Genomic DNA, 27137 nt, shown 5'->3' with positions numbered 1-27137 from the left:
AAGTGGGGTAAAACCGGGACCTTAAGGAAAAAAAAGAATAAAAAAATGATTATTAGAAAAATAAACAAAATTTAATAGCCTCTGCTTAATTTACTTAATTGACAACATATTTATTAGGTGAGAACACTGTTAGCATTATCACACGTAGAATAACACAATCAACTTCAAATCTCACTATTTTACGTTTTTGCCCCAAGGGTAGTCCAAAGCCGGGTATACCCGGTTTTGGAACAGCTGCTATACCCGATATTACCCCGGCAACGATAGCAATGGACCTCGTCAAGATCTTCAAGTTTCATTTTCATTGATTGCTCACTCCAAGATTGTCGTGTTGCAGTTATTTTATAATTTTGCGGCATTTTCTTTAGATCTGTAACAATTATTTAAATTATATAAAAACAAAACACCTGACTCAGTTACTTGTACAAAACCGGGTACTACCCGGTATTACCCCGTACGGTTTTGACCCAAACGTACCTACAAGAAACTAAAAAATCCACTAATCTAAAAAGATGTTACAATAACAATCAAAGTTATGTTTGTTCAAATGTACAACATACTTAATCGTATAAAAAATACAAATGGTACTTACCTCAACGTACGAAAGATTATTCTGCTTATGAATTCCATGAAATTTTAGATCAAACACTGCTAAAAACTTTTTTCTTTAATTATTTTCACACACCGGCACGCACGCCTTCTAACTTTTGTTGAAATACTAACCAAGATGGCTGACAGCTGTCACCAAAGCACGCGTAAATTTGAATCGATCTAAGTAGCCATACTGCCACGTCCCGGTTTTACCCCCATACCCGGTTTTGGACTAATCTCCCCTACTTGTGAAAACCTGTAATCGGCTTTTCAGATACACATTTTTGTTAACTTACTTTTAGATTTTGAAGCTGTTGGTTTTCCAAATAAAATAAAATTAACAAGTCTAATTTAAGTGCCCTTAATTTTAGCAAAGATTTTGCTTACAGTTGGTTCCCCTAGTACAACTGCAGCACCGGCCTTTGGAGCGAGCAAGCCTCTTGGAGGCTTTGGCGGGTTCTCTTCCCCGCCCAACCAGACAGTTGGGAGCCCCGGCTTTGGTCAAGCTGCACAGGCATGTATTTTAACTTATTTTTATGATTTTACTACCATTATAGTACTATGTGAGGAGATTTGTTCGAACCTAATCTACTTTTCTAGTAGCATTCCAAAACTTCACTAATAGTTCCTGTTCTTACACATTTTTTGTTATTCTGTTTCTCAATCATGCTAGAACAGATGAAAATGTCACTGAAATTAAGCATCCATGTTAATATCCTAATATGAATGTCAGGTTTTTAATGTAGATTTGTATGTAGAAGATCCATCAACTTTTTCTTACTGACTGGCATGAGGCAAGTTGCCACTTCACTTTTAATAACCCTTATAATAATGTTTCTAATACTGGAAGTATATTATCAATTGATTTCACATTTAAATTCCTTCAATTCTGTTGTTTTTATTCAGACTGGGGCACAAAGCTCACCGTTCGGCGGAGCCACACAGACACCCGCTCTAGGACAGCCTGCGCAGTCCCAAGGTAATAATTACCGATTGGCATAAACAGAAAATGCCAGACAATTCGTTTAAATTTTATGTGTATGAAATAAAACTATGGAAACGGATTTAATCGCGTATAATTAGTTTCGAATCACTAAAGTCAAGCACTATGGATTCTTATAGGAAGGTTTATCAGGTTGAACTATTCTCAGTAATTATGGAATTTTTAATGGAAAATTCAAAACTGAATTTCTTCTGTGGTCTGGCAATAAATCATTTCATTTCTCTTTGTACAAAAGTATGAAACTTCGAGATGTGATTTTTAAACCGGAAAGTTTCTTGGGTTCGTTGGAATGTGTCGGAGGTCCTCTTGCAAGGATTTAAAAAAAAAACAACTTATATTTGTGTTGGTCCTATGCACCAAATATAACTACGACTAACATTACATACGAAGATATGGATAATGTGTATGTTTTTAAATTCAGGGTTAACATTCGGCTCGCCAGCGAATGCGAACAAACCTGCCAGTGCGTTCGCCTTCGCCACACCAACGTCAGGTTTCTCCGCGCCTCAGCCTGCTGTAATTATACTTACTATTACTTTCTTATATTGAATTGAAACTGAAAACTCCATCTAGGTTTTATCATATTCTTTCATGTTACTTATGCCTTGCATACCATACAAAGACATATAGACGGATAAAGTGTAAGAAAAAAACGTACCTCAAAGCCCTAGAGAAAAAGGTACGGTGGCCTAGATGGTGTTACATCTTTGGAAAACGCTCGGCTAGATGGCGCTAATATTTATATTTGACATTTTAACATATATCAAGTTAACAATATGGCCCAAATTGTCAAAACTGAGGTTCCAAAGTTTTAAACTGTGTCGAGAGATGGCAGTCTATGCACTGTGACTACACATTTTACTTTGACAGTAACTCTCTATAATACTCGATCCTCTTTGCTATTACATACTTGTTTTTATTGAAACTAAAACTCTGGTCTCTGGCCATCTAGGTTTGATCATATTCTTTCATGTTACTTATGCCTTGCATACCATATATCTAACCATTAATTTCCCTCACAACATAGAACAAGCAACATCGCAAGGCATAGTTCTCGCGCGGCAAACTGCCAATATAGACGTGTCTCAGCCGACGCAGGTCGGTCGTCCGAGGAAACCGAACGCTACACGGTACATTGGCTGTTTGCCGCGAGAAGACGACGGTTTTTTAACAAAGAGCTTAAATCGTTGCTTATCGAAAAGGCTTTTTATTCAATTGACGAATTTATATTGTCTATGAAAAATGATCATTGATCCATAATCCTAACTTATTATTGTACTTATTTAACAATAAATTCTGTATATCTGTATATCGGTGCTTGCTCTGTGTGGACCCGACTAATAACTTTTGTTATATGTTTATTACAGGCAACAACTGCGCAGGCTCCTGCTTTCGGCGCGCGTCGCCGGCTGGAGGCTTCGGCGGTTTCGGAGCAACTACAGCTGGTGAGATAATTATATTTTTCTACTCGTCGACTGTAATCTTTCAATTAGGACACCACAGACTAAACTACAAGTGCTAACTTTTCAGTGTTGGATACTCTATGGCAGTTCCGACTCAACTATAATAATATAATTATGTAATCTCATTATAGTTGACTTTAAGTTAACTGTAATAATTTCAAAAATAGAACATCATACAATTTCTATACTTATCGGCGATTGGTTATTACAAACAATTGGTTTAGGTAATTCGATGTTGATGTGAACGACGCATTAATTTTAACTTGCATGAATGATGATACCATTGATGATGAAGATGATGACTCGCGTACCGAAGCGATCCGCACTCACGGACTATTTTATTACTATATGCGTTTTCGAGTGGCGCGGACGACAACATCAACTTCATACTAATTGGTCGCGCGGATCGCTCCTCGTGACACTAAAACCAGCCCTATAGTCAAATTTTAATATTGAACTCAATTTGAGTTTGCTACTTGAGATTTTACGTTACACCGTCTTACGTGCGTACGATGTTTTCAAGGTCAGCAGGCAACGCACTTCCAGACCCTATGGTATGCAGGTAAACATAGTCGACAGAAAGTGCTTACCACCAAGTGATCCTTCTGGTCTTCTGTAGAGTTGCGCCTGCTCGTTCATTGAAAAGATCGCTCCCAACTAGTACGATCTCCGAAGTGTACTAGTTCGTTCTTTTAGGACATTTAGTACAGTAGTACACCGAGAGAGCGAGAGACAAATTGTGCATATCGTCACTACTTTTAAAAAAACTTGTATCTTCGTCTCTCAATGAAAAGAAAATTGTAGTAAGTATGTATGGAATGCATATAAACTTACTGCGTTTTAACTTTGAGGAACAGCGTGAGATACGAGATTTTTTAAAAGTAGTGACGATATGGCGTACAGTAACGCTCGCTCGTACTAGCCGAGAGCTGATCGGCCGTTTTCGCGTTCACTGAAAAGATCGCTCCCAACGAGTACAATCTCCGAAGTGTACTAGTTCGTTCTTTTAGGACATTTAGTACAGTAGTACACCGAGAGAGCGAGAGACAAATTGTGCATATGGCGTACAGTAACGCTCGCTCGTACTAGCCGAGAGCTGATCGGCCGTTTTCGCGCGCTCTCTATCCGAGTCAGCCGGTTCTAGTTAGTCTTTTGTACTATTAGTACATGTACTACACAAGCCTACTCTTCTGCCTCCCATATCTAAAAAATCAATCTGTATATTTTACAGCACCTCAAGCAGCAGCCACACCGGCCTCTGGGTTCAGTTTTGGTCAAACCTCGACTCCGGCTCAAGGTCTCAACCTGGCTCAGCCCGCTTCGGGGGCAACCACGGGTCTGAGCTTCGGATCCAGCTTCGGGAAACCTGCTACTACACAAGCTGCGACTGGCTTAGGTAAGTCATGTACAGATGAGGCAAGAAGTCAGAAAGTTTTCGGAATTCTCAGATAGAAAGGAAAGAACGAACACAAAAACGACGGGGTGTTATAAATTTGACGTGTCTGTCTGTCTGTGTGTTTGTCTGTCTGTGGCATCGTAGCTCCTGAACGGATGAACCGATTTAGAGTTTTTTTTGTCTGACAACTGTGTTAGTCGGGAGTGTTCTTAGCCATGTTTCATGAAAATCGGTCTACTATGTCGCGGTGGGGGTTTTAATTTTGTAAATAGCTAATTTTGATCCCCACAGAAATAATGAAACTTAAGTGTTCCATGAGGAATTTGGCCTATTTATTGATTCTTTGTATAGTTGGCGTTCTTCCACTTAGAATTTTGGAAAATGTACAGCAAACTGTAAAGTTGCATGGGCGGGTACATATATAGAATTTACTAGCTTTTACCCGCGGCTTCGCCCGCGTAATAAAAGTATTCATTAAGATTTTCATTTGGATCCGTAGGTTTCTCTGTAGGTATATTTATCTGCGATTATTTCGATTGCACATAATACTTTTGCTTGCAATGATTGTAGAAATATTACACATCGACCACAGCGTAGGTAATTCTATATACGCTGGGGAAACCTTTATAAACATCCCACATAGCCCGTATTTCGACACTATGATCGGTGGGTAAAAAGTACTTTTTTCTATTATCCCTTACAATTTTTTACATTTTGCTTATACTTATCGCAAACGTAATCTTCAAGCAAGCAAACAACGATCGTCTTAGAGCACATTGATTGTAAGAGACCGCCGACCGATTATCCGTATCCCGCTAACGATACCCATATTATCCGTATCCGTATCCGTATCGCTATCGCTATCGCTTTCCCTATCGCTATCCCTATCCCTATCCCATATCAAGATGTTTAATGATATAACACTTTAAGTTCTCGCGCTTTGTACACATATTTAAAGTCACATACAGGTCGAACGCGATTAATTAACATTATTTTTACCTTTTTCCCAACGTTTCGGCCAGGTTGCACTGGCCGTGGTCGCGGAAGACTGACGTCCCAGCAAAATGTCACCGGAGATGTAAACAACACAAAACTACCCGATATTAATTTATATAAATGTTCGGGGTAGACAAATAAATATAATCTACCCGCTTTTAGTTAATGTTTATTTCCCACCATGTTTATTTTAAAGGTAAAAATAATGTTAATTAATCGCGTTCGACCTGTATGTGACTATAAATATATGTTTAATGATTTCTTATCAAGTGCTAAAATATAAAGTTTCATGGTTTTATCTTTTAAAATTAAGAAATCCCATACAAACTTTCAACCTCTTTTTCAACCCCTTCATCCCTTTTTTTTCGAAATAAAAAGTAGCCTATGTTCTGTCTCAGGGTCTAAAGATTGTCTGTTCCAAATTTCATCAAAATCGGTTGCGTGGTTTAAGCGGGAAAGCGTAACAGACAGACAGACAGAGTTACTTTCGCATTTATAATATTAGTATGGATTTATTTTAAAGTGAACAGGATGTACAACATTATAGCCACTAAGCGAGACTAAAATTCTCATTTATGAATCATTATATTTACTTACTTACTATATGCCATTAGTTTAGTACCTACCTACAAAATCAAGAAAATGTATGAAGTAAGTGGGTTAGTAATCCTTCCGCTTCAGATTATTCTTCTTGGCTAAAAATATTTTTTTGTTCAGGTTTCTCTGCACCACAAGCTACCCAAGCTTCGACTCTCAGTTACGGTGCCACTCCTGCGGCCACACAAGCAACGGGACTTAGTTTCGGAACTCCATCAACCCAAGGAACTGGATTGAGTTTTGGAACCACACCAGCATCTACCCAAGCAACTGGGCTTAGTTTTGGAACAGCACCTGCCTCAACAGGCACTGCCCTCAGTTTTGGAACGACTACTGCCACTACTCAAGCCACTGGGCTTAGTTTTGGGACTACACCAGCATCGACACAAGGAACTGGGCTTAGTTTTGGTGTAACACCAGCTCCGCAAGCAACGCCATCCACAGGGCTCAATTTCGGGGCGCCGGCTTCCACTGGTACAGGGCTTAGCTTCGGAACAACTCCAGCCTCAAGCGCCGGGCTTAGTTTTGGAACATCTACGGCTCAAACGACGGCAAGCCTCGGTTTCGGAGCTACGTCGTCGGCCGCGACGACGGCCGGCCTCAGTTTTGGAACTACGTCGACCGCGGCGACCACTGCGGCAACTGGCCTCAGTTTTGGAACTGCCACTAGTGGTGCGCTTAATTTTGGAAAAACTCCTGCCAGTACTGCTACTACTACCGCTGCTTGTATGTATTCCATTAAAATGTAGTTCTAAATTAAAAAATAAAACATTCCACAAGTATGTCTTAAGTCCTACCGTGAGCTCTAATAAGTCTTGAATTGTGGAAGTGAGTGAAATCACTGATAATGTAATAATTAATAATAAGTAGAAACTTAGAGAACTTCCATGGCTCAGTAATTGATTTAGACTATATGAAAATATTGGTTTTAAACAGAGGAGCCTTTTTTAAAGTTTCAAGCACTTTTCCCATCTTACAGACTTACATTTTTGCGTTGATTTTCTATCTTTTTTAATATTTTCAATAATTTGAGAGTTACATTGTACTAAAAAACAATCCAAAATAAGTCTTACCTTTTTACGTAATTTGCTTTTTATTATTTACATTTCTTAAATAGATAAATATTACTATTATATTTCCAGCTGGTTTCCAACTCGGCAAACCGGCCACAACCAGCGCTGGTGGATTCAGTCTCACCTCTACCGCCAGCTCACAACCTTCGTCTACTGGTATTATAAATACAACTGACAAGTTAATAATTAACCTGCGGGCCAATTTTTGAGTCTCACGCGTTCGAATTCAGAAAATTATCACTGAAAATAATAGGCAAGTCACCGTTTTCAACCGGTATTTTAGTGACAGTGAGACTCAAAAATCGGCCCCCTGACCAGAAATATATGACTATTGACTACACGCCATGTTATTGCAATTTCAATAGAATTTTGTTTCTTCATCCATAGTTCCATACTAATCCATACTAATATTATAAAATGGGAAAGTGTGTGTGTCTGTTTGTCCGTCTTTCACGGCAAAACGGAGCAACGGATTGACGTGATTTTTTTTAACGGAGATGGTTGAAGGGATGGACTGTGACATAGGCTACTTTTTGTCTCTTTCTAACCCCCCACTTCCCTAAAATGGGGGGTGGAAGTTTTTATGGAGCATAGCGCAATTTTCGAATTTAACGCAAGCGGGAGCCGCGGGCAAAAGCTAGTGCTATATAAAGTGAACTGTCAGGGATCATCCACATATTACGTCACACCAAATTTCAGGTTTTTGGACCCCTCCCCCCCCCTATGTCACGCTTTTTTGTATCCCTTTAACAGGGATTGTCACATTTAGTATGACCCCCCCCTTACACCGTGACGTAATATATGGATGACGCCTCACCGCATACTTCATAATAACAGCGCCCTCTTTGACGATAATCATTATATTTCTGGTCATCAGGCTTTAAAATGTAGTAGGTAATAAATAGTAATAACCTAACTACAAAATTAAAATTTTGAAAAAACCCCGACCGCGACATAGTGGACCGATTTTCATGAAACATGGCTAAGAACACTCCCGACTAACCCAGCTTTCAGACAAAAAAAAAACTAAATCAAAATCGGTTCATCCGTTTGAGAGCTACGATGCCACAGACAGACAGACAGACACGTCAAACTTATAACACGCCGTCGTTTTTGCGTCGGGGGTTAAAAACAACCTTTGTCTACTGGTATGTAGGTATTACAAATACAACTGGCAAGTAGCTTGATAAAATTAAGAAAACTCTTGTCACATAATGACAAGCGTGAAATTTCGCAGTAAAATTCAATAAAAATAGTAAAAATTACAAAATTGTATGTGGTTAAATAATCAGATCGGTTCAATTTTGGTTTGTATTTTATGCTATGAGAGTTGAATTTGATAAAGTCGTGGGTTGGTAACTTACGACTGTTCGTACATTTGACATCCTTATATTCATCAATTGACCATTGTGGTTGATTCACACAAGCTTACTAAATAGATTATCGCAAAATATAAATGTACTAGCTTTTGCCCGCAACTTTGCTCGCGTTAGAAAGAGACAAAAAGGAGCCTATGTCATTCTCCATCCCTTCAACTATCTCCACTTAAAAAAATCACGTCAATTCGTCGCTCCGTTTTGCCGTGAAAGACGAAACAAACAGACACACACTTACCCATTTATAATATTAGTATGGATTTATGAAGTAAATTAAATGAAATTAAAAACATTGACCTTTAAACAGAAGTGGAATTTATTACCTCTGTCATGCCCTACTTGTAATGCTTTCTAAATTTTCGAATATAATAAGAATGTGTATATCCCTTTATTTCTAGCATCGACTACAGCGCCCTCCAGCATAACAGCGTTAGGAAAAACTACTGCAGCCACTACCATGCCGTATCTCTTCTCCCTGTCACGTAAGTATAAGAAAACATACAATAATAGTTATTTGTTATACAAGGGGGCAAAGTTTATTTTAACGCCGAGTGTGGAATTGAAAAACGATTAACTGAAAGGATTCTATAGTTACGAGCGAAGCGATTTTTCAAATTCAAGAGAATAGAATCCTTGATTTTTAGCATCGAGTTTTTACAGCGCACACGGAAGTAAAAACAGCGAGTTAGGAAAAACTACTATAGCAGCCAAAAAACTACCATAGTTCCACGGTAAATCATCTTTATTCTCACCCTGTCAATTTTAAACGTAAGACTTTATAAGTAAACATTACCCACTAGTGGGTAAAATGCGTTTTTACCCGCTGGACAAAACACGTGTTTCCGAGCTAGTGAGGGGAAAATTATCATACGTTGATTCACGAAAGCAGGCGTAGACTTCATATGAATTTTGATTGTTCAGTACACCATAGACTCCATAGAGGAATTTAGGGGAAAGTTGTAACTTATCAGTAAATGCGGGGTATTTGTAGTGACATCGCGACAAACGCGTCAAATAGCGTAAATTATCAGTACCACTACTCGATACTAGGTGTCAACAGTGTCTCGTCTGCCAAAAAATAATATTAGAACAGTTTAAAACTTATATTACAAGCAGAAGGAATTGAAAACAGAATACTGATTATTCTACTATAATATTAGCTAAAAATTGGTAAGCATTAGACTTTCGTCGCGACATCTATTGACAAGTATCAGTACTGATATTTGATTCTAGACTACAAATAACCCGCAAATGTATAGAGTTACAACCTTTCCCTTATTTATTCCTCTATGAAAGACACGGGCGTTGAAAAGCATACGCTGAAGCTGCTGAAGGCATACGTACGTATCTTGAAATGCTGATAGATGTGATTCTACACTAAAATGTGTTTTCATTTTCACATAAAAATCGCCTTCAAAGAATTAGTACCTTTGCCCGGCAGTTAGAAGATTGACCCAAAAGCCTTTGAACGCTACGCCATGTCGTGTGCGGCACGGTATCGTAAACCATGTCGGAATGCCCGAATGTTCTCAATTGATCTGTAGCCACGCCACGCCCGTCAGATGCAAGTTTTTAGTGGTCAATATGTAGCTATTTACTTTCAGGACCACAGCAGCCGCACCGCCTCAACCAATCACCTCCATCACCTTCGCTCAACTCGAAGAGAACATCAACAAGTGGACGCTGGAGTTAGAAGAACAGGAGAAAACGTTCATCAACCAGGCAACGCAAATCAACGCGTGGGACCGGCTACTTATTGCTAATGGAGAAAAAGTACGCTTTATTCTTAGCTTCAGTCTTTTTGCCATTGCATCCCAGCGGTATTTGCCAGTTGTTTCTCGGTGAAGGAAAACATCGTGAGGAAACCGGACTAATTCCAATAAGGCCTAGTTACCCTTCGGGTTGGAAGGTCAGATGGCAGTCGCTTTCATAAAACTAGTGCTTACGCCAAATCTTGGGATTAGTTGTCACAGCGGACCCCAGGCTCCCATGAGGATGCCGGGATAACGCAAGGAGGATGATGAGTTTTTGCCATTTTGCCAAGATAATATAGACAGCAGGATATCACTGGAAGAACAATAGAAGACCGTCATCAACGAAGCCACCGTGCGTACCTTTCCTTCTTTAGCTATTTTACTCGTCAAATATGACAAATATCAGCAATTCGAAATATTGAACACCTCCAATACTACTATTGTTCTATGAAATCAAAACAAAGTGTAAGCAACTTACCTGCCAACACAATAATAATTATGGCGACAGTACTCCTGAGGGGTTAGCTCATGAAATACCCTCAGAGTATTTCATGAGCTAACCAAATTAGAATATTTCGCCTCCCTCCTATAGAATATTTCGCCGATCCTATCAATTTAATACCGATTCTAAATATTCTCACTCAGTCCCCTGATGCTGAACTTCAGAACTAAAATACATTTAGCCCATGAACAATGGGTAAGACAATAACTAAAATTTGTTGACGCTGAAGCTCTATATCAATTTTTCCATTTCAGATAGTAGAAGTAAACGACACCGTCCAAGCCGTGAAGAACGAGCAGCAAAGTCTCGAGTTGGAGCTCGATTTCGTATTAGCACAACAGAAAGAACTAGAAGACTTACTCGCGCCACTCGAGAAACAGCTGCTCGAGTCGGGAGACAGGGCGCGAGATCCCGAGAGGGAGCAGATGTGAGTAATAAGAAAATACTAGAGTTCTACTGTTTCTAAGGTTTCTTATCATGTTTATAACTAAAGGTAAAATAATGCCCTGATTTATACACGGAGAAGTCTGAGATAACGAGGAGAACAATACTATAACATGATTTAAAGATAGAATATGTATAATTTTATTAGAGAATTTGCAGGGAATGTTGTCACTCCTATTAAATATACTTCTTTTACAGGTATAACTTAGCCGAAAATCTAGACTCACAGCTGAAGACTATGTCACAAGACTTGAAGGAAGTTATTGAACACCTCAACGAGACCAATAGGAGCCAAGACAGTAATGACCCAGTAAGTAAATTGGCTGCATCCTCTCTCTCTGTCAGTCTCATCTTAGCTTAGTTTCTGCATCGATATACGATCAAATTTATTTTTAGGGCCTGTTTCACGAAGTTACCTATAAGAAAGAACAAATAAACTGGCGAAATAAAACGTCCTGCAAAACTTAGCAAATTGCGAAACCAATTTTCTCAGCCGAGTAACCTGCCTCGCATTATCAATCTCGCAGGCGAGGAAAATGACTCGGGACCGTTACTCCTCTGAGTGGACCCGCCCGGCTTATGATGACTTTATTCGACTGATAAAATTGAACTAAAAACCTGTTAAACCTTTGTGTTATCGTGTAGATAACGCGCAGATTTGTCCACCATGTAAATGTCACGGTCTATAGCTTATTCCGGGCTTTGTGACATTGTGAAACAGATCCCGTAGCCACGAAACACTAATAATTATCTTTGAAAAATGTATAAAAATGTCTCACATAATTTTTGATTGCAGATCGGTCAAATAGGGCGCATCCTAAACGCACACATGTCGTCAATGCAATGGATAGACAACTCCATCGCTCAGATATCGACCAAACTGGACCAGCTGAAAGCCACCCACGACACACTGAGGCGGGACAACGAAAGATCGTTTCATCTAGCTTATAACTAAATTGTTAGGATTTGTATTGAAATAAAAACTTAAGTGTGAATACTGAGAAAAAGATGTCGAGTTTAAATGTAACTGAGAAAAATACAGATGAAATGTAGTTGATTTGCAGTTTCAACCCATGTTGACTGCAAGAAAACCACATTTGCAGTCAGCCAGGCCAGGATTTATTTCACCAGTTTAATATCGAGCTACAGAAACTACCATTGATATTATTTTTAGAACGACAAATTGTATTTTAAATAAACATAATTATTTTAATAGAAAGGCTGCTCTTAATGGCTTATTAGAAATTACATGAAACATCCCAATCATTGTTACAAAAATAAAAGAATTCGCAATGACAAAATGTTTTATTTTGGAACAAATAACAAGCATAATATTTTACATTTGATACCATGGCCAACCGTGGTGCACTCATTGGCCTATTTTCAGTCAAGTTTAACCATTAACACTTTCGCTACCAAGAACCCGACTGTCGGGCACACCGCTCGTAGAAGCGTAGCCGATTACATGGGTTTCCCCGTATGTAGCGAAAATGTCGTAGCGCCGCGTAGAGCCCGGTTTCGAAAGTGTTAAAATACAATACCAGTGATAAAACACTGTAACTTGACATTTTCTTCAGTCTGCAAACATAGAATGACTAATTTCTTATGGACTATACTGCACACTGTCCTGTTATGCGAGATTTGATCTGCACTCAGGAACATTGAGAATTTCTTGGCGTCTACACGGCAATAGCAGATGTGGGACATGTCTTCGTTCGCTTGCGTTTCTGTTTCTGAATCAGAGTGTTCTATGGGACCTGAAATTTAATAAAAAAACCTTAATAACATTAAAATTACACATTCAGTGCCAGCACGTGGGATAAAATGGCTAGGTTCACTAAGTTAAATAAATAAATAATTTCATAGAATTTAGATGTTTATGGCAACATAGCTTGGTAACTAGTAAAGATCGTTATCAGCGTGCTGGCAGAGAGTTGACAAAAAAACAAATACACAAGTATTTAAAACACTACATATACTAAACATATTATGAAATATATACATATTTATAATTACTTAGCCAAATTACATTGAATAAATAACTAACATTTGTTCAACATATTTGACTGTCAACGATTAGCTAAATGGTGATGTCACTAGTCATATCCATACACTGGGATTAGCACTCCTCCGTGCTCGTCTTATACTACTGACTTGAACCTGAACAACAATTTTAGATAAATCTAGAGTGCATTTGATTATTTGGATTTAAATAATATATGTAATTACACTTCGCGTAATGTATTTTTATGGCATACATAATTAATGTCATTTGACAGTAGGTGAATCTAGTTGTATATTTAAATGTATTTGGTGCTTGCCACGAAAAGTATGATAACGATCTTTAGTCACTAGCACTACACTAGCATATACCTCCCTCAAACGCCCCCATCCCCAGTTGAATCTATGTATTTTAGTGGTGCTAGTATGCAGGGAGTCCATTAATTACGTGAAGTTTTTGGACTGTCTATTGTGGTTCACAATCTCGCTTGAGATTCTATAGATATCTAAAATAATAATAAATACACACCTTCAAATGCCTCCACACGCAAGTCCTTGAATCTAGTAGACACTTTACTAGTATCAGTCTTAATCTGCAGTGTCAGTCGACCCTCAGCGGAAGCTCGGATCATCACTTCAGCAGCCATAGTTCTCATACGGTCTATTGTGGTTCGTAGCTGCTTGAGCGAGGGCAGTTCTATCGATATCTGAAAAAAAAAGTGATATCAAGTTTATTCATCTCAGTTTGTTTTTACAAGCTTTTATTTAACATGCCTTGTTAGTATGTTAGTTTGAGTCAAAACATAGAAGCTAAATTTGACCCACTTCCCAGTTTCTGATTGATCTGAAATTTTGCACACATATGCAAATCACGTGACAATGCAATATTATGGTATCATGGAGCTGATCTGATGATGGAGCAGAAAGGTGGTCATAGCAACTCTGTTATGAAACGTCGTATCCTCATCGAGTAAGGGATTTTTAGAAACGTCTCGGAGAGCAGTAGATGACTGTTGAAAGAAAGGTACAGTCGCGATAAAAGCTTGTGCCAAAAATGAAATTTTTGCAAAAAAACTTATTTAGTCTTATGCTCAGGACTGCCTAATTAAAATGTTATTAGCATAACTTAACTATTACATGAGCAATCGTAAATTTTCTAGCATTTTTGGTGAAGCATGGTAGGAATAAGAAAGTTTATACAAAAGTTTTTTAGATAGATCTAGTCTAGGGAGGTCAATTTCCTTTTATATTAATCCTAATTAACTATTCCAGCTAGATTCGGACACACATACGCTTTTAACGCAACGCTGCTGCACTAAAATGCTGCTGCTGTACGTGAGATAACTTACATCAGGTTTAGGTATCCTTGGTTCTTGAAAATCTGACCATGACTTCCTTGGTATGACCTTGACAGGTATGTCGTGTGTCACTTGACGGGTCTGCTGGGTTGTTGATGATGGCTGAAATGTTAAATGAAAGTGTGATGTGTGTCTAATGTCTATTTTTCCATACCAAATTACACTGCAATAAGAGACACTTATCACTAATTTCAACTAATGAGGGATGTCTACAGGTTGGAGGGATGTATAGCATCTTTGCCACACAAGGAAATTGCCTGGCAACACGACTTGCTCAGTGTAGAGATGCACTGAAAGCAATTGTCCTTAGATAATTCACCCTTTTATTAAGTGCACCAGTGACTTTTTGCAAGTGACTAGGCAAAGAGTAGGTGTAATAATCATTTGTTGCAAATATTTCAATTTATTTTATCACTAACTAGTGGTAATGATATTACGAAAACACAATTCCAGAATATTTATTGATGCTGACCTTATACATACCACTTCAATTTCTAATGTAAGGCAGGGGCATTGCTTTTTCGTCAGTTTCATTTTCAAAGCCTTAGCACTTTTCAAGGTTAGCAGGGACCTTGCTAAATTTGCTGTAAATATACAGTGTTTTAAACATAAATGAATGGTTACAAAAAACACATATCTAGATAACCATTGAAATTGTTTGAGCTCACAAGAACTAAATGTCAGCAAAAGTAGTGAATAAGCATTAAATTTGGGGTTATTATAACGAAAAATGTAACACAATATTTACCAGAAGTGAACTCTAAGTATATATCCTTGTGATCTTCATCTAATCCAACAATTTGGTATTCAGAAAAAAACATAGCCTGTGGAATTTCACACCATAATATTGGAGGCGCGGGGCCACTGCATTCATCGCTGACAATGAAATAAAGTTGATCATCGGCTATTCTTGCAACACATTCCTTAGAAAGCTTTGATATTGTGCTAACTATATCTGAAACACGAGTAAACCTTAGTGAATTTCAAAACACTGAACTGAACACAACTCGGATTTACAAACGTCGGTAAGTTCAAACTACGTCAATGTTTACTTGTAAATTCTCGCATGGGACCAGCATCTACCATTACCGCTCGGAACTTCATTGTTATTACGAATCAACTTAAACTAAATCCTTATATTCAAAGTTAAATCAACGCAGCCAGCTGTACTGTTCTGTTTATTTACTTTGGCGCCAAGAGAAATGCACGGTAATGGTAAACCCAAAAGTAATGCATTTTCAATGACAGTCATTAATAACCAGTTGCCATATTAAAAAGAAAAAATCCCTCCAATAATACCATAGACAATATTTTTTAATGTCTCTTATTATAGTCTGGCAAACCACATTGCCAAAGGAAAATTTTATGAAATTCAAAGTTAATATTACTAAAATTTTACAAATTCTCCATAAATGAAATAAGTTAGTTGAAAAATGACACATTGGCAATGACTTCGAATATATAAAATATAATTCTCAAGTTTTACACATCTAAAGGTGCAGTCATATTACCGGGCATCGGAAATTGCGCGATATATTTAATGCCAAAACTCTGGCAAACTTTGGGAAAATATGGATTTGGCTTCTTAAATTACTTTACATACGTACATACATACTTATATTTCATAAAAGGGTAAGCAGAGCACATGAAACTACTCAATTTTCTGTGCCACTTTTGGAAATTAAGGTGAAAGAAAACAAAATTGTTACATTGCAGTGACAGTGTAAATGATGAACGGCGATAGTTTTCTTAGTAGTAGTTGCCAGCCTCTCGCCTACGTCACAATTTCGCCCATAGCCCACGGTCGACTTCTACGACCCCACGGGAAGAAAAATACGTAAATGTTACATACATACATACAATCACGCCTGTATCCCATAAAGGGGTAGGCAGAGCACATGAAACTACTAAAGCTTCAGTGCCACTCTTGGCAAGTAAGGGGTTGAAAGAAAATGAAACTGTGACGTAAATGTTATGTTTTGATAATGACAATTTATAATAACTTTATTTTTGTAAGCACTTACGTTGTTAGGCAGATGTAGATAACAATGTGGGTAAGATAATATCATAGCTGTGGTATGAATTTATGAATTTGATTTTGGAGTTATTATTACTAAAATGAGTAATCTTGGGAATATTATTTCAAAAATTAAATTTAGATTGTCTTCATGCCGTTTTTAGGGTTCCGTAGTCAACTAGGAACCCTTACAGTTTCGCCATGTCTGTCTGTCCGTCCGTCCGTCCGTCCGTCCGTCCGTCCGTCCGTCCGTCCGTCCGCGGATAATCTCAGTAACCGTTAGTACTAGAAAGCTGAAATTCGGTACCAATATGTATATCAATCACGCCAACAAAGTGCAAAAAAAAAATGAAAAAAAAATGTTTTGTTAGGGTATCCCCCCTACATGTAAAGTGGGGGTGATATTTTTTTTCATTCCAACCCCAACGTGTGATATATTGTTGGATAGGTATTTAAAAAAGAATAAGGGTTTACTAAGATCGTTTTTTGATAATATTAATATTTTCGGAAATAATCGCTCCTAAAGGAAAAAAGTGCGTCCCCCCCCCTCTAACTTTTTGAACCATATGTTTAAAAAATATGAAAAAAATCACAAAAGTAGAACTTTATAAAGAATTTCTAGGAAAATTATTTTGAACTTGATAGGTTCAGTAGTTTTTGAGAAAAATACGGAAAACTACGGAACCCTGCACTGAGCGTGAGCGTGGCCCGACACGCTCTTGGCCGGTTTTTTTTTACTTGTTGACAAGCAAAAACGTTTGCAATCGATGCCACTAGGTTTATAATAAATTAAAAAGTGGAAAATTACTACCTTGGGTAAGACTTGAATTCAGTCTCTGAATCGATAATCAATCGATCAGCCATTAGAAATTAGAACCTCTAGGTCAATGGGACCTGTAGCGTGTGTATTTACCGTAAAATCGGGACTTAATCGCGTGTCACGACATTAATACCAAGTTACCAACCTCTAACTTTTGTATTGTATTATTTGTCATGTTTGTCACTAATAAATGAATTTTATTGTATTGTAACTGCTCGAACATTTGAGGGTCTACATGTACGTGGTCTCGGAAAATACTGGCTTGAAATGACATTAACACCTCCTGACAGCCGCGCGATTAAGTCCCGATTAAAAAATTATTATGTCTAATTGTGAAAGTTTAAACCAATGATCTACCGTCGTAGTTTGTAACCTGCGCTTACCTCTTTTTTTTTGTGGCACCTTACCGAATTCAACTTTGAGACAGTAAAAAAATCAATTCCAATCTGTCAAACATTCCGTTTTTTTGGCAAAATAATAATTATATTTTTGTTTGATTGACATACTCATAACTTCGTTTGCACTTATAGCTCATACAGCTTTTAAAGATATCCTTACTCCTATTTTAAGGATATTTCTTATTATATTTATAGGAACGTGTCTATATCACTATAAGAAAACCCTTCAATTTTGGTAAATCTTTATTACACGGGCAACATTTTTTCATAGACAACAAGCGTAACCCACTTCCTATCAAAGATGGCGCTCCAAGTAGAGTTCTATTTACGTTGCATTTTTATCTATCTCTTTCAAACACACTACTTTTTGGAATAGTATGTGAGAGATAGATAATGTGCTCTTTTGATTGTAACGAATGCTAACGAATCGTGGTTATTTTGTACATCAAGTAGATTTATTTATTTTAATAACTTCAAGTGTTAACGGATATTGATAATGTGGCCCTGTTTCCTGTTTTATGTATACCCTTTTTTCAATGATTAAATTGGTCTCGGGAAGATTACATGGCGTATAATGAAAATTCCAGGTATGTGTACAATCGATAATGTCGTCATTCCGTCGTTGTTATAACCACAAATTTCACTAATCTGACTTAATTTGTGACTGAATGAGATTAAATTTTGACTTTAAAGGAACTTTTACGTAGTATTATGACGAATTTAATGACTTTGGACTGACGATTTATCGTCAGATCCGCTTAATTATTTCAATTTGATTCTCAAATATGGATTACCGTTAACTCCAACGTTTTTCCTTCGAATTCGATCTTCAAATATTTAACGGATTCTTGTTTTGAATGTTTTTCGTATTTTCGCAATTGCATAGGACGTTGAACGAAGACTACAGAAACCGTTATCTTTCGTTTGACCCTATTTTCGTCGCGTCATTCCTATCAAACGTGCATTTATTCGCGTATTTGGTTCAATGTCGTCCATGTTATGCAATGAAAAGCGATGCCATTTTAGTTAAGAGTTCTCCAAGCAATAACATTTGTGAAGGGTTATTAATTGTTCATTTCCAATAACATTGGCTGATGAGTTGATGTAAATAGTGAAAACGTTGTTTTCGCAATGTTTTTGCTGCGCTTGCGAGGTTATAATTCGCTCGTAACTGCAATGTAGAGTTGATTTGTGTTCGCGTTTTGTTATCATTAACTGTGTGACCATGACGTCACTTGACATTGCGAGCTGTTATGGGATGGGAGTTTATTATGTTCTCTTTATTATTTCTCGTTATCCTTCGTAAATGAAAATCGACTAGTAGAGTCGCTCTGTTGAGTTTGCTTGGACGACACGTCCATATGAAATGACCATGACTAATGACAAGACATAGCGCTGGCGATAATGCAAATTACCGAAATCTAATATTCATTAATGAATTGCGACGAGGCCTATACATAAGGAAGTAGGTATTAGGTAGGTAACCAGAGTTATAGGTAGGTAAATATACACATTATCAAGGTTCTCTAGACGGATGGATACCAAATAACTGAGTTATATGAAACTTATGACCTTTAATGATAAGGATCCTAACATATGGCGTTGGACTTTAAAAATGTATGTCAAAGTTAATTATATGATGTCAATTTTTTGACAAAAACACGACGGGTTAAGAAGTTGACAGGCTTGCACAGACACTGAGCTAACTGAAGTAGCTGCTTTTCGGCTCTATCGATAAAAATAGCACCAAGAAAAATACTCCTCTATCTGTCTTAAATCCGGGCAATGAAACTATACAACCACCATCGTCCATGAGCGAAGTCATCGTCTACCATCAGGTAATGTGTCTGCTTCGTTTGTCTGCTATTAATAGAAACAGACGTTGTCATCTAGTTCTGTTTTTCTCTAATTCCGACCTAAAAGACAAACCTAAGACATTTTTGTAGGTACCTACCTACACCTACTATCCCAGGTAAAGGAAAACGCTTATACTTATGTAACGAACCTAAAGTCATCTATTATCAATAATTCCGAAAGTCGTCGAATTACGAAAGTCGCATAAAAATCACCATTATTTCCATTTCGGAACTACCAGAGCATTTCTGTCAATGTCTCTATTTCATTACATTGGTTACATGGCATTCCGTACATTTTACGTAAATTCACGCCTTTCTTGGCAAAAGGGCCAAAAGGGGTAGGCTGGCAAAGCACATGAAATTGCTCAAGTTCCAGTGCTACTCTTAGCAATTGAAGGTTGAAAAAAAGCTCCCACGTCACAATTGAACACAAATCCAAGAGTCGACTCTCTGCGGGAGGAAAGGGACAACCACAAGTCCTTTGGTTTGGTTGGTGGAATTATTATGGAAAACGCTACTAATGAATCTAGATTGATCTACAATCATAGACTACGTAAGTATTCAGCATAAAGCTGCGTACAGTTGATTTGTTATGGAAGTTCTTTTGCACGGCATGGGATGGAGGCTAGGCGAAATAGTTATTTGTTATACAAGGGGGCAAAGTTGTATTTTAACGCCGAGTGTGGAATTGAAAAACGAGCAATTGAAAGGATTCTATAGTTGAACTACGAGCGAAGCGAGTGGTTCGAGAATAGAATCCTGACTTGCGAGTTTTTTAACACGAGAAGTAAAATACATTTGCACCCGAGTGTAACACAAAACTTTTCCCCTCACTATAGCGAGGAAACTACAACGCAAAAAACGCGTTATCACTGCTTCCAGTAGTTCCACAGGTGGTAAATCATCTTTATTACTAGATTCACCTGCTTTTATCAATTTTAAAGCAGTTAATTTGACTTTATTCAAGGTCAAATTACGTTACCCACAATACCCACTAGTGGATAAAATTAAAGGACAAAACACGTGTTTCCGAGCTAGTGAGGGGAAAAATACATTTGCACCCTAGTGTAACACAAAACTTTTCCCCTCACTATAGCGAGGAAACTACAACGCAAAAATGCGTTTATCACTGCTTAACCAGTAGTTCCACAGGTGGTAAATCATCTTTATTACTAGATTCACCTACTTTTATTAATTTTAAAGCAGTTAATTTGACTTTATTCAAGGTCAAATTACTTTACCCACTAGTGGATAAAATGCGTTTTTACCCGCTAGTATTAAAGGACAAAACACGTGTTTCCGAGCTAGTGAGGGGAAAAGAAAGAAAGGGTCCGTCACGACCCTAAGTTCGTTCTAATCTGAACCACAGTCTGAACGCTTTACGCGGCAATGAAGGAAAGGATTAGTAAAGTCGCGTATTTTGCGCGCGAAAGAATTTATTCTGTATGGTATGAGGGACATTTGCTGAGAACCAAAAGTGTCAAAATCTGTCAAAATAGTTGCCACATACAAGACGATTTATATATATATATATATAGTCCTCCACATCGATTTCGATGACGGCGACCTGAGCAATCAAAGTTGTTTTCTCATATGAGCTCTTATATGGCTGGCCAGGCCAAATTTACTTTTAAAGACTCGGTCACAATTTTGGCAGTATAATTGACCGGTCGTGTTGTATGTATACACGTAGGAGGGCTTAGGTCTTTCCTTGCGTAATTGGCGTTGTAAGTCTAACGTCGCGAGGCGGTTTTCCTCAAACGACTTAACGGATTCAAAGATGGTAGATCGCCAAGATGACCGGTTAGCAGCGAGTTCCTCCCAACGTGTAGGATCAATAGCACACGCATTCAGGTGACGCTTCAGCACGTCCTTATAACGAAGATGCTGACCGCCGTGCTTCCGCTTACCTTCTGCTAATTCTGAGTAGAATATAGCTTTAGGTAAGCGGCGATCATCCATTCGGAGGACATGCCCACACCACCTGAGTTGACGCTGCATCAGTAGCGCTTCCATTCCAAACATCCCGGAACGACGTAGAACCTCAGTATTCGGAATCCGGTCCTGCCACTTAATCCTCAGTATGGATCTTAGACATCTTAGGTGGTACGTGTCTAGTTTTTTAATATCAGACTTGTACAGGCACCATGTTTCTGCGCCATACAGAAGTACTGGGATTATGAGGGCCAAGACGATTTACATAGCCGGTGGCGCCCCTATTATTTTCTACTGTTTACCTGTACCTACTATGAGAATCATGATTTACCAGTACGTCTTCACATTATCCGATCCGATATCGGATGTCGGAAGGATTTCTATGGAAAAAATCCAATATGGCGCCTGTAACGTATGGAATATCGGTCCTACATCCGATATCGGATCGGATAATGTCAAAACAGTACCTACTTAAGTATATAGAAATTAGGATAAAGAAAGATTTTGATAGTTTCCATAGAGTATAAGGAAATACTGATTGTGATGAATGTTGTTACAGCTCCAGTATGCAGGATGACCAGTCGAAGGCGTCTCTGCAAATGCAGATAGAGCGCCTTCAAGTGTTGCGGGCGAAGCTTAACACTGTAGCAGAGGAAGATTATGTCATCGTCAAAGAAGAAGTACAGTAAGTTGATGTTTTTTAATGATTTTGGAAGTTATTGTCTATAATGCACAAGAAATCATGTTTAAATCGAAAGCTAAGCATACCCTAGCTATATCCTAGGTATAATAAGGAGCTCAAAGCTTTGCAAGTTTTGCAACTATAAATGTAATTTTGCGTTGAGTATATATCTAAATATAACGGTCTGAGACAACAACGGGTAACTGCGCTAACTAACTAATAAGTAATAAAGACAAAGCTGGTCCATCAAACAAGTCACTAGAAAACAAAAAGATGAGAATTTTGAATAGAACTAAGAACTTAAATTGGCATCTTTTCCTAACCTTAAAGCTAGTTTAAATTTTTTAATATCAGGAAAAATAATTAACTAAAATATCTAGACTGAGACACACCCAGCTATGTCATATAGAAAACTCGCAGTACCAAACCAAACCTTATTTTATATAAGTTAATTTTTCACGTCAACTTATTTTAACCGCTTTGTTTCCATTTCCACTGACAAGGTCGCTGTTTCAAGAGTATAAATGTAGGAATATTTACATCGTAGCAGTCCGACCGGTGACCTCTGGTTGCGATCTCAAAAATGTAACCAAGGGGCTAGGTAAAACCGGTCGGTCGTCGTGATAGTTGAGATTGTGTCAATTGTGAGTTATGAGATACCTACCTAGTTTTACATCCGGATAATTAAGTTTACGTACTTACGTAATCTATAATGTCAAAGCTATAACTTTGTTAAAGATTTGTCTAAAGCTACACATCTGCTTTTTTAGACAATGTTATCCCTTTTCCTAAAAAAAAACCTTGATTGTTTTTGTACACACTTTTTTGTCCTTTCCTGAGAATCCTGTATTCTACAGACTTTAATTGTTTATATTTGGGGTCATGCAATTACACATGTTTTTTTTTTATTCAAATGCCCATAGACCATCACGAAACTTTTTTCTTAAAGTAGGAGCCTACCCACTGTTTGATTCTTATTCGAAAATGTAAATTAGCAAGTTGCTTGAAAGCACTTACCTTTTCGTTCTAATTGCAAGAATCTGTTCTGAATAATCTACCTGTAACCACCTCAAAAAGGATCTCACGTCTCATCTCATCCCACAATTAAATGTGAAATGCATTGGCCATAATAAAACAACCCGGGGCGAGACAGGGAGGGCCTCAGCGCCGGTTCCCGCGCTCGTGACGACCACCGCGCACCCCGCTGCGTTCAGTCAGTCCGGCTTCGCGCGCGTTACGGCCGAGATTCATCGCGTCGGGGTCCAATGAAATTAAAAAATCAGAATTAAAAAGTAAACACTCTTTGTCTTTGACCCTTTAGGGCCTTTGGGCGGGAATTTTGCGATATGTCATCATCATATGCTGACAAGAAGTGAATGTAGCTATTTTATAATGTTTCGTAACAATGATACTAAAATTAAGTAATGAAAAAGGTGGTTAATTCAGTTGTTCGGTTTTGTAATTAGTGAAAAGCGATGCAATATCAAAGCAACGAGGATGACGATCTGCAATATCGTATTTTTGGCGAATCCTTCAACTTTCCAGCTGAGAGTAACAGTTCGAACACCGGCAGCGGTCGCAGAAGAAAGTGAGTTTACTACTTTACTTTCGTTTATTTACAGTAGTTCATGCTATTTTAAGGTTTACTTAAATACATCTTAGGTATACATTAAGGTATTTTCAAAATATTTGTATTGATGTCATGTCTAAATTGTAAAACTAACTAACAAACCACATGGTGTTGCTAAACTACCTATGTTCGTTTCTACTTCAGCTGGATATTGGATAATAATTCTGTATCATAGTTCAATTTACATAACTCACATCATATATTCACAAGAAGATGTATTAGAGCATGAAAATTATTCTAAATTTAAATATGAAAGTGTGTATTATTACATATCTCCAATATTGTGGTGGCGGTAAATACCTAACATACCATTTAGTAATTCAACTGATTTATTTATTTAACCTTTATTGCACAACATGAAGTACAAATGGCGAGCTCAATGCCTTAAGGCATTCTCTACCAGTCAACCATTGGACCAAACAGAAACTTACAATTGGTGCGGAAAATAAAACAGAAATTTTAATAGATTTACCTACGGATTAAAAAAAAAATCATATTATTCATATTGCGATTCCTTACATGATGCTGGCTATCAATGTTGCTGTGCTAGTGTGATAAGCATTATTCATTAACTTTATTCCCCATCAGTGGTCCCCAAGGGTATACGCCTCCTCCACCAGTCTCTACCTCTCTTTGTCAGTGGCAGCATACCCATGTTTTTTTAACAATCAATATTATGCATATCAAATAGAGATAGAGACAGGTGGAGTAATGTACGAAAATCCTCGTGGAAGGAGTCTTCTCTTAAGATCCATGCCACATTAAACTTGATGATGATGATTATATCCTGCTGTCCCTCATCAGGGGCATAGGGCTCTTAGAAAGGATTTCCACTGTTCCCGGTCCGACGTGGCCTCCTCCAGGCGCGTCCAGCCGAGGCCCACTGAGCCAGCTTCCTTTTCCACCGTGCGCCTCCAGGTAGTTCGTGGGCTACCTCTTTCGCTTGATGCGGGAATATTCCAAGTCAACCCTTGCTTGGACAGGTGGTTGTTTGGCCTTCGTAAGACATGTACTATCCAGCGCCATTTCCGCAGAAGTATCTCTTTGGCTATAGGGTTTTGTCCAGTGGATTAAACTTAGTTTGGAATAACAAAAAAACATTACATATGACTTACATATGATTAATTTTACTTTCTTTAAAACAAGGTGTACAACACTGTACTGTAAACTTGCATGATATATTATGAATAGCCATGTGCTTTTGATGAAGTTTCTGTACAGGTTTTTAGGTTTTCAATGACTTACCGAAACTGAATGAGTCTTTTCAAACTTACATTTTTCTGATACTTTAAGAATGTACCTGGGTTATTAAATATTTCATTAAAATTGCTTAGTGAAAAAGTACAAAATGCTGAGAATTGTGCTGGGAAGTTATATTGCTATTAATAATTAATTATTTAAACATCAGCATGATCATCATAATTTATTATACAACTTAATAACTTGTTAATGAAGTCATTCATTATATTCTATCATCAGGCCGTGTATCTCTGTGCTATTTTTAAGTGTGTTGTTACGGTCGAAAAAAAACTTCAATAAAACAATTATCTTTTTAAAAAGATCCAATTTAATCAAGTACAAAATTTTTTAGGGTTACGTAGTCAATTAGGAACCCTTATAGTTTCGCCATGCCTGTCTGTCCGTCCGTCCGCGGTCTGACCGTAGCCGCCCGTATTATATCAATCACGCAAAGTGGTAATAGATATACAAAGTGCAAAGTTGTATTTTCGAGTGTGGAATTGAAAAACGAGCAAGCCGTTAGCACGAGAATAGAATCCTGAGCGAGTTTTTCAACACACGAGAAGAACATTTTCGTGTGTAACACAAAATTTTTCCCCCACTATAGCGAGGAAAGTGCAACGCAAAAAACGCCTTTATCACTGCTTCCAGTAGTTTCACAGGTGGTAAAACATCTTCATCACGATTAACCCACTTTTATCAATTTTAAAGCAGAAAATTTGCCTCTATTCAAGGTCAAATTACTTAATCCACTAGTGGATAAAATGCGTTTTTACCCGCTTGTATTAAAGGACAAAACACATGTTTCCGAGCTAGAGAGGGGAAAAATAAAAAGTGGAAAAAATGTTTTGTTAGGGTACCCTTCCTACATATAAAGTGGGGACTGATTTTTTTTTCATTTCAACACACGGGTTTACTAAAATCGTTTTTTGATAACGTTAATATTTTCGGAAATAATCGCTCCTAAAGGAAAAAAAGTGTGTCCCCCCCCTCTAACTTTTGAACTAAATGTTTAAAAAAATATGAAAACAATCACAAAAGTAGAACTTTTTGGCTTTCTAGGAAAATTGTTTTGAACTTGATAGGTTCAGTAGTTTTTGAGAAAACTACGGAACCCTACACTGAGCGTGGCCCGACACGCTCTTGGCCGGTTTTTTTACACACTTCACATATATCGGTTGAGACTCTTAGTAATCTCATTTAATTTGTAAAGTTAATGAAATAGTCATTTAGTTAATAAATCTGATCTAAGGAAATATATTGCTGCCATATAGTGAGCTAAATAAAACCTATATGCTAACTAGGAGCTAAAACTGATAATATAACAAGTATTTATGAGAAGTGCAGAAAAACTGCAACACCTTTTTAAAAAGGTCAAAAAGACTTGGCACAGGTTGTTCCTTGGGTGGCCCTGAGTAGATAAAGATCGGGAGGCATCGAGAGCCCCCCTTAATTTAGGAGGGAAGAGGGGGGGAAGGCTGGCGCCGCCGCGCTTCCTTTGAAACCATATTTCTCTAAAACTATACAAAATAGGGCATGCGATATATCATTTTCGGATAAATGAAGGACGAGGAATTCATTTTTGGAACAAAAAAATGTATTTTACAGAAAAATAACCCAGTATCCCAAGAATGCCCAGCAGAGCAGGGGAACCCTCTTCGCAGATATTATATACCCTGTCTCTTCATATCACCAAGAATGGCGTGAGGCAGCATAGCCGGTCGAAGAAAGTAGTACGGTTAATAAAAAATAAAAAAATACTAGACTAAAATCGTGTTATATTGCCTCAGTTTTATCTTACAGCGAAAGCAGTTATTAGAGTGAAAATATTTACTGAATTTTCAGTGTAATTTATTTAGTTACCATATAGTTAAGTGTTGTAGCAATCGACAAGTATTTACTACACTCAGGGAGACTGCTTGGAAGAATTACGAGAAAGAGGGATAATATGGGTTCGTCGGAGTTACAGAAAACTCAACGACAACGGCTTCGGATACAAACAATCA

General features: G+C 37.8%; 3 protein-coding genes across 8 annotated transcripts in view; 2 read left to right on the top strand and 1 right to left on the bottom strand.

Moving 5' to 3' along the window:
* Nucleotides 1-727: 727 nt before the first annotated feature.
* On the top strand, nt 728-12490 carry LOC125239016 (nuclear pore glycoprotein p62). The gene is made up of 15 exons (XM_048146498.1): nt 728-755; nt 894-904; nt 994-1105; nt 1498-1570; nt 2016-2110; nt 2962-3039; nt 4289-4453; nt 6167-6772; nt 7189-7275; nt 8894-8977; nt 9656-9665; nt 10100-10268; nt 11006-11178; nt 11394-11505; nt 11992-12490. Exons 1-15 carry the CDS (start codon nt 728-730, stop codon nt 12148-12150), a joined length of 1962 nt encoding a protein of 653 aa, XP_048002455.1. The 3' UTR covers nt 12151-12490.
* Nucleotides 12486-15781, bottom strand: LOC125242427 (checkpoint protein HUS1). 2 transcript variants are annotated; one of them, XM_048151254.1, is made up of 7 exons: nt 15607-15781; nt 15303-15509; nt 15038-15138; nt 14546-14656; nt 13726-13903; nt 12723-12952; nt 12486-12595 (listed from the first exon to the last, which is right to left on the bottom strand). In XM_048151254.1, the coding sequence occupies exons 1-6, from the start codon at nt 15656-15658 to the stop codon at nt 12723-12725; spliced, it is 879 nt and encodes a 292-aa protein (XP_048007211.1). In that variant the 5' UTR covers nt 15659-15781; the 3' UTR covers nt 12486-12595. The 2 variants fall into 2 exon arrangements, with proteins under 2 accessions (XP_048007211.1, XP_048007212.1); XM_048151255.1 differs by having other exon boundaries at nt 12486-12599; nt 12727-12952.
* Nucleotides 15782-18208: 2427 nt separating this feature from the next.
* LOC125242426 (myb protein) overlaps nt 18209-27137 on the top strand; it is a 93820-nt gene continuing 84891 nt past the window's right edge. For 4 of the 5 annotated variants that reach the window (XM_048151253.1, XM_048151252.1, XM_048151250.1 and 1 more), the window contains exons 1-2: nt 18209-18376; nt 22140-22265. In XM_048151253.1, coding sequence (XP_048007210.1) covers nt 18354-18376; nt 22140-22265 — 149 coding nt within the window. In that variant the 5' untranslated portion in view covers nt 18209-18353. Of the gene's footprint in view, nt 18377-22139; nt 22266-23398; nt 23851-27137 lie in introns of those variants that run through there. The other variant, XM_048151249.1, reaches the window with a different exon arrangement.

Source organism: Leguminivora glycinivorella, chromosome 2, assembly GCF_023078275.1.
Source record: "Leguminivora glycinivorella isolate SPB_JAAS2020 chromosome 2, LegGlyc_1.1, whole genome shotgun sequence".
NCBI classification, from domain to species: Eukaryota; Metazoa; Arthropoda; class Insecta; order Lepidoptera; family Tortricidae; genus Leguminivora; species Leguminivora glycinivorella.
The sequence above is the reverse complement of the archived record's forward strand: the minus strand, read 5'-3'. Positions and strand labels throughout refer to the sequence as shown.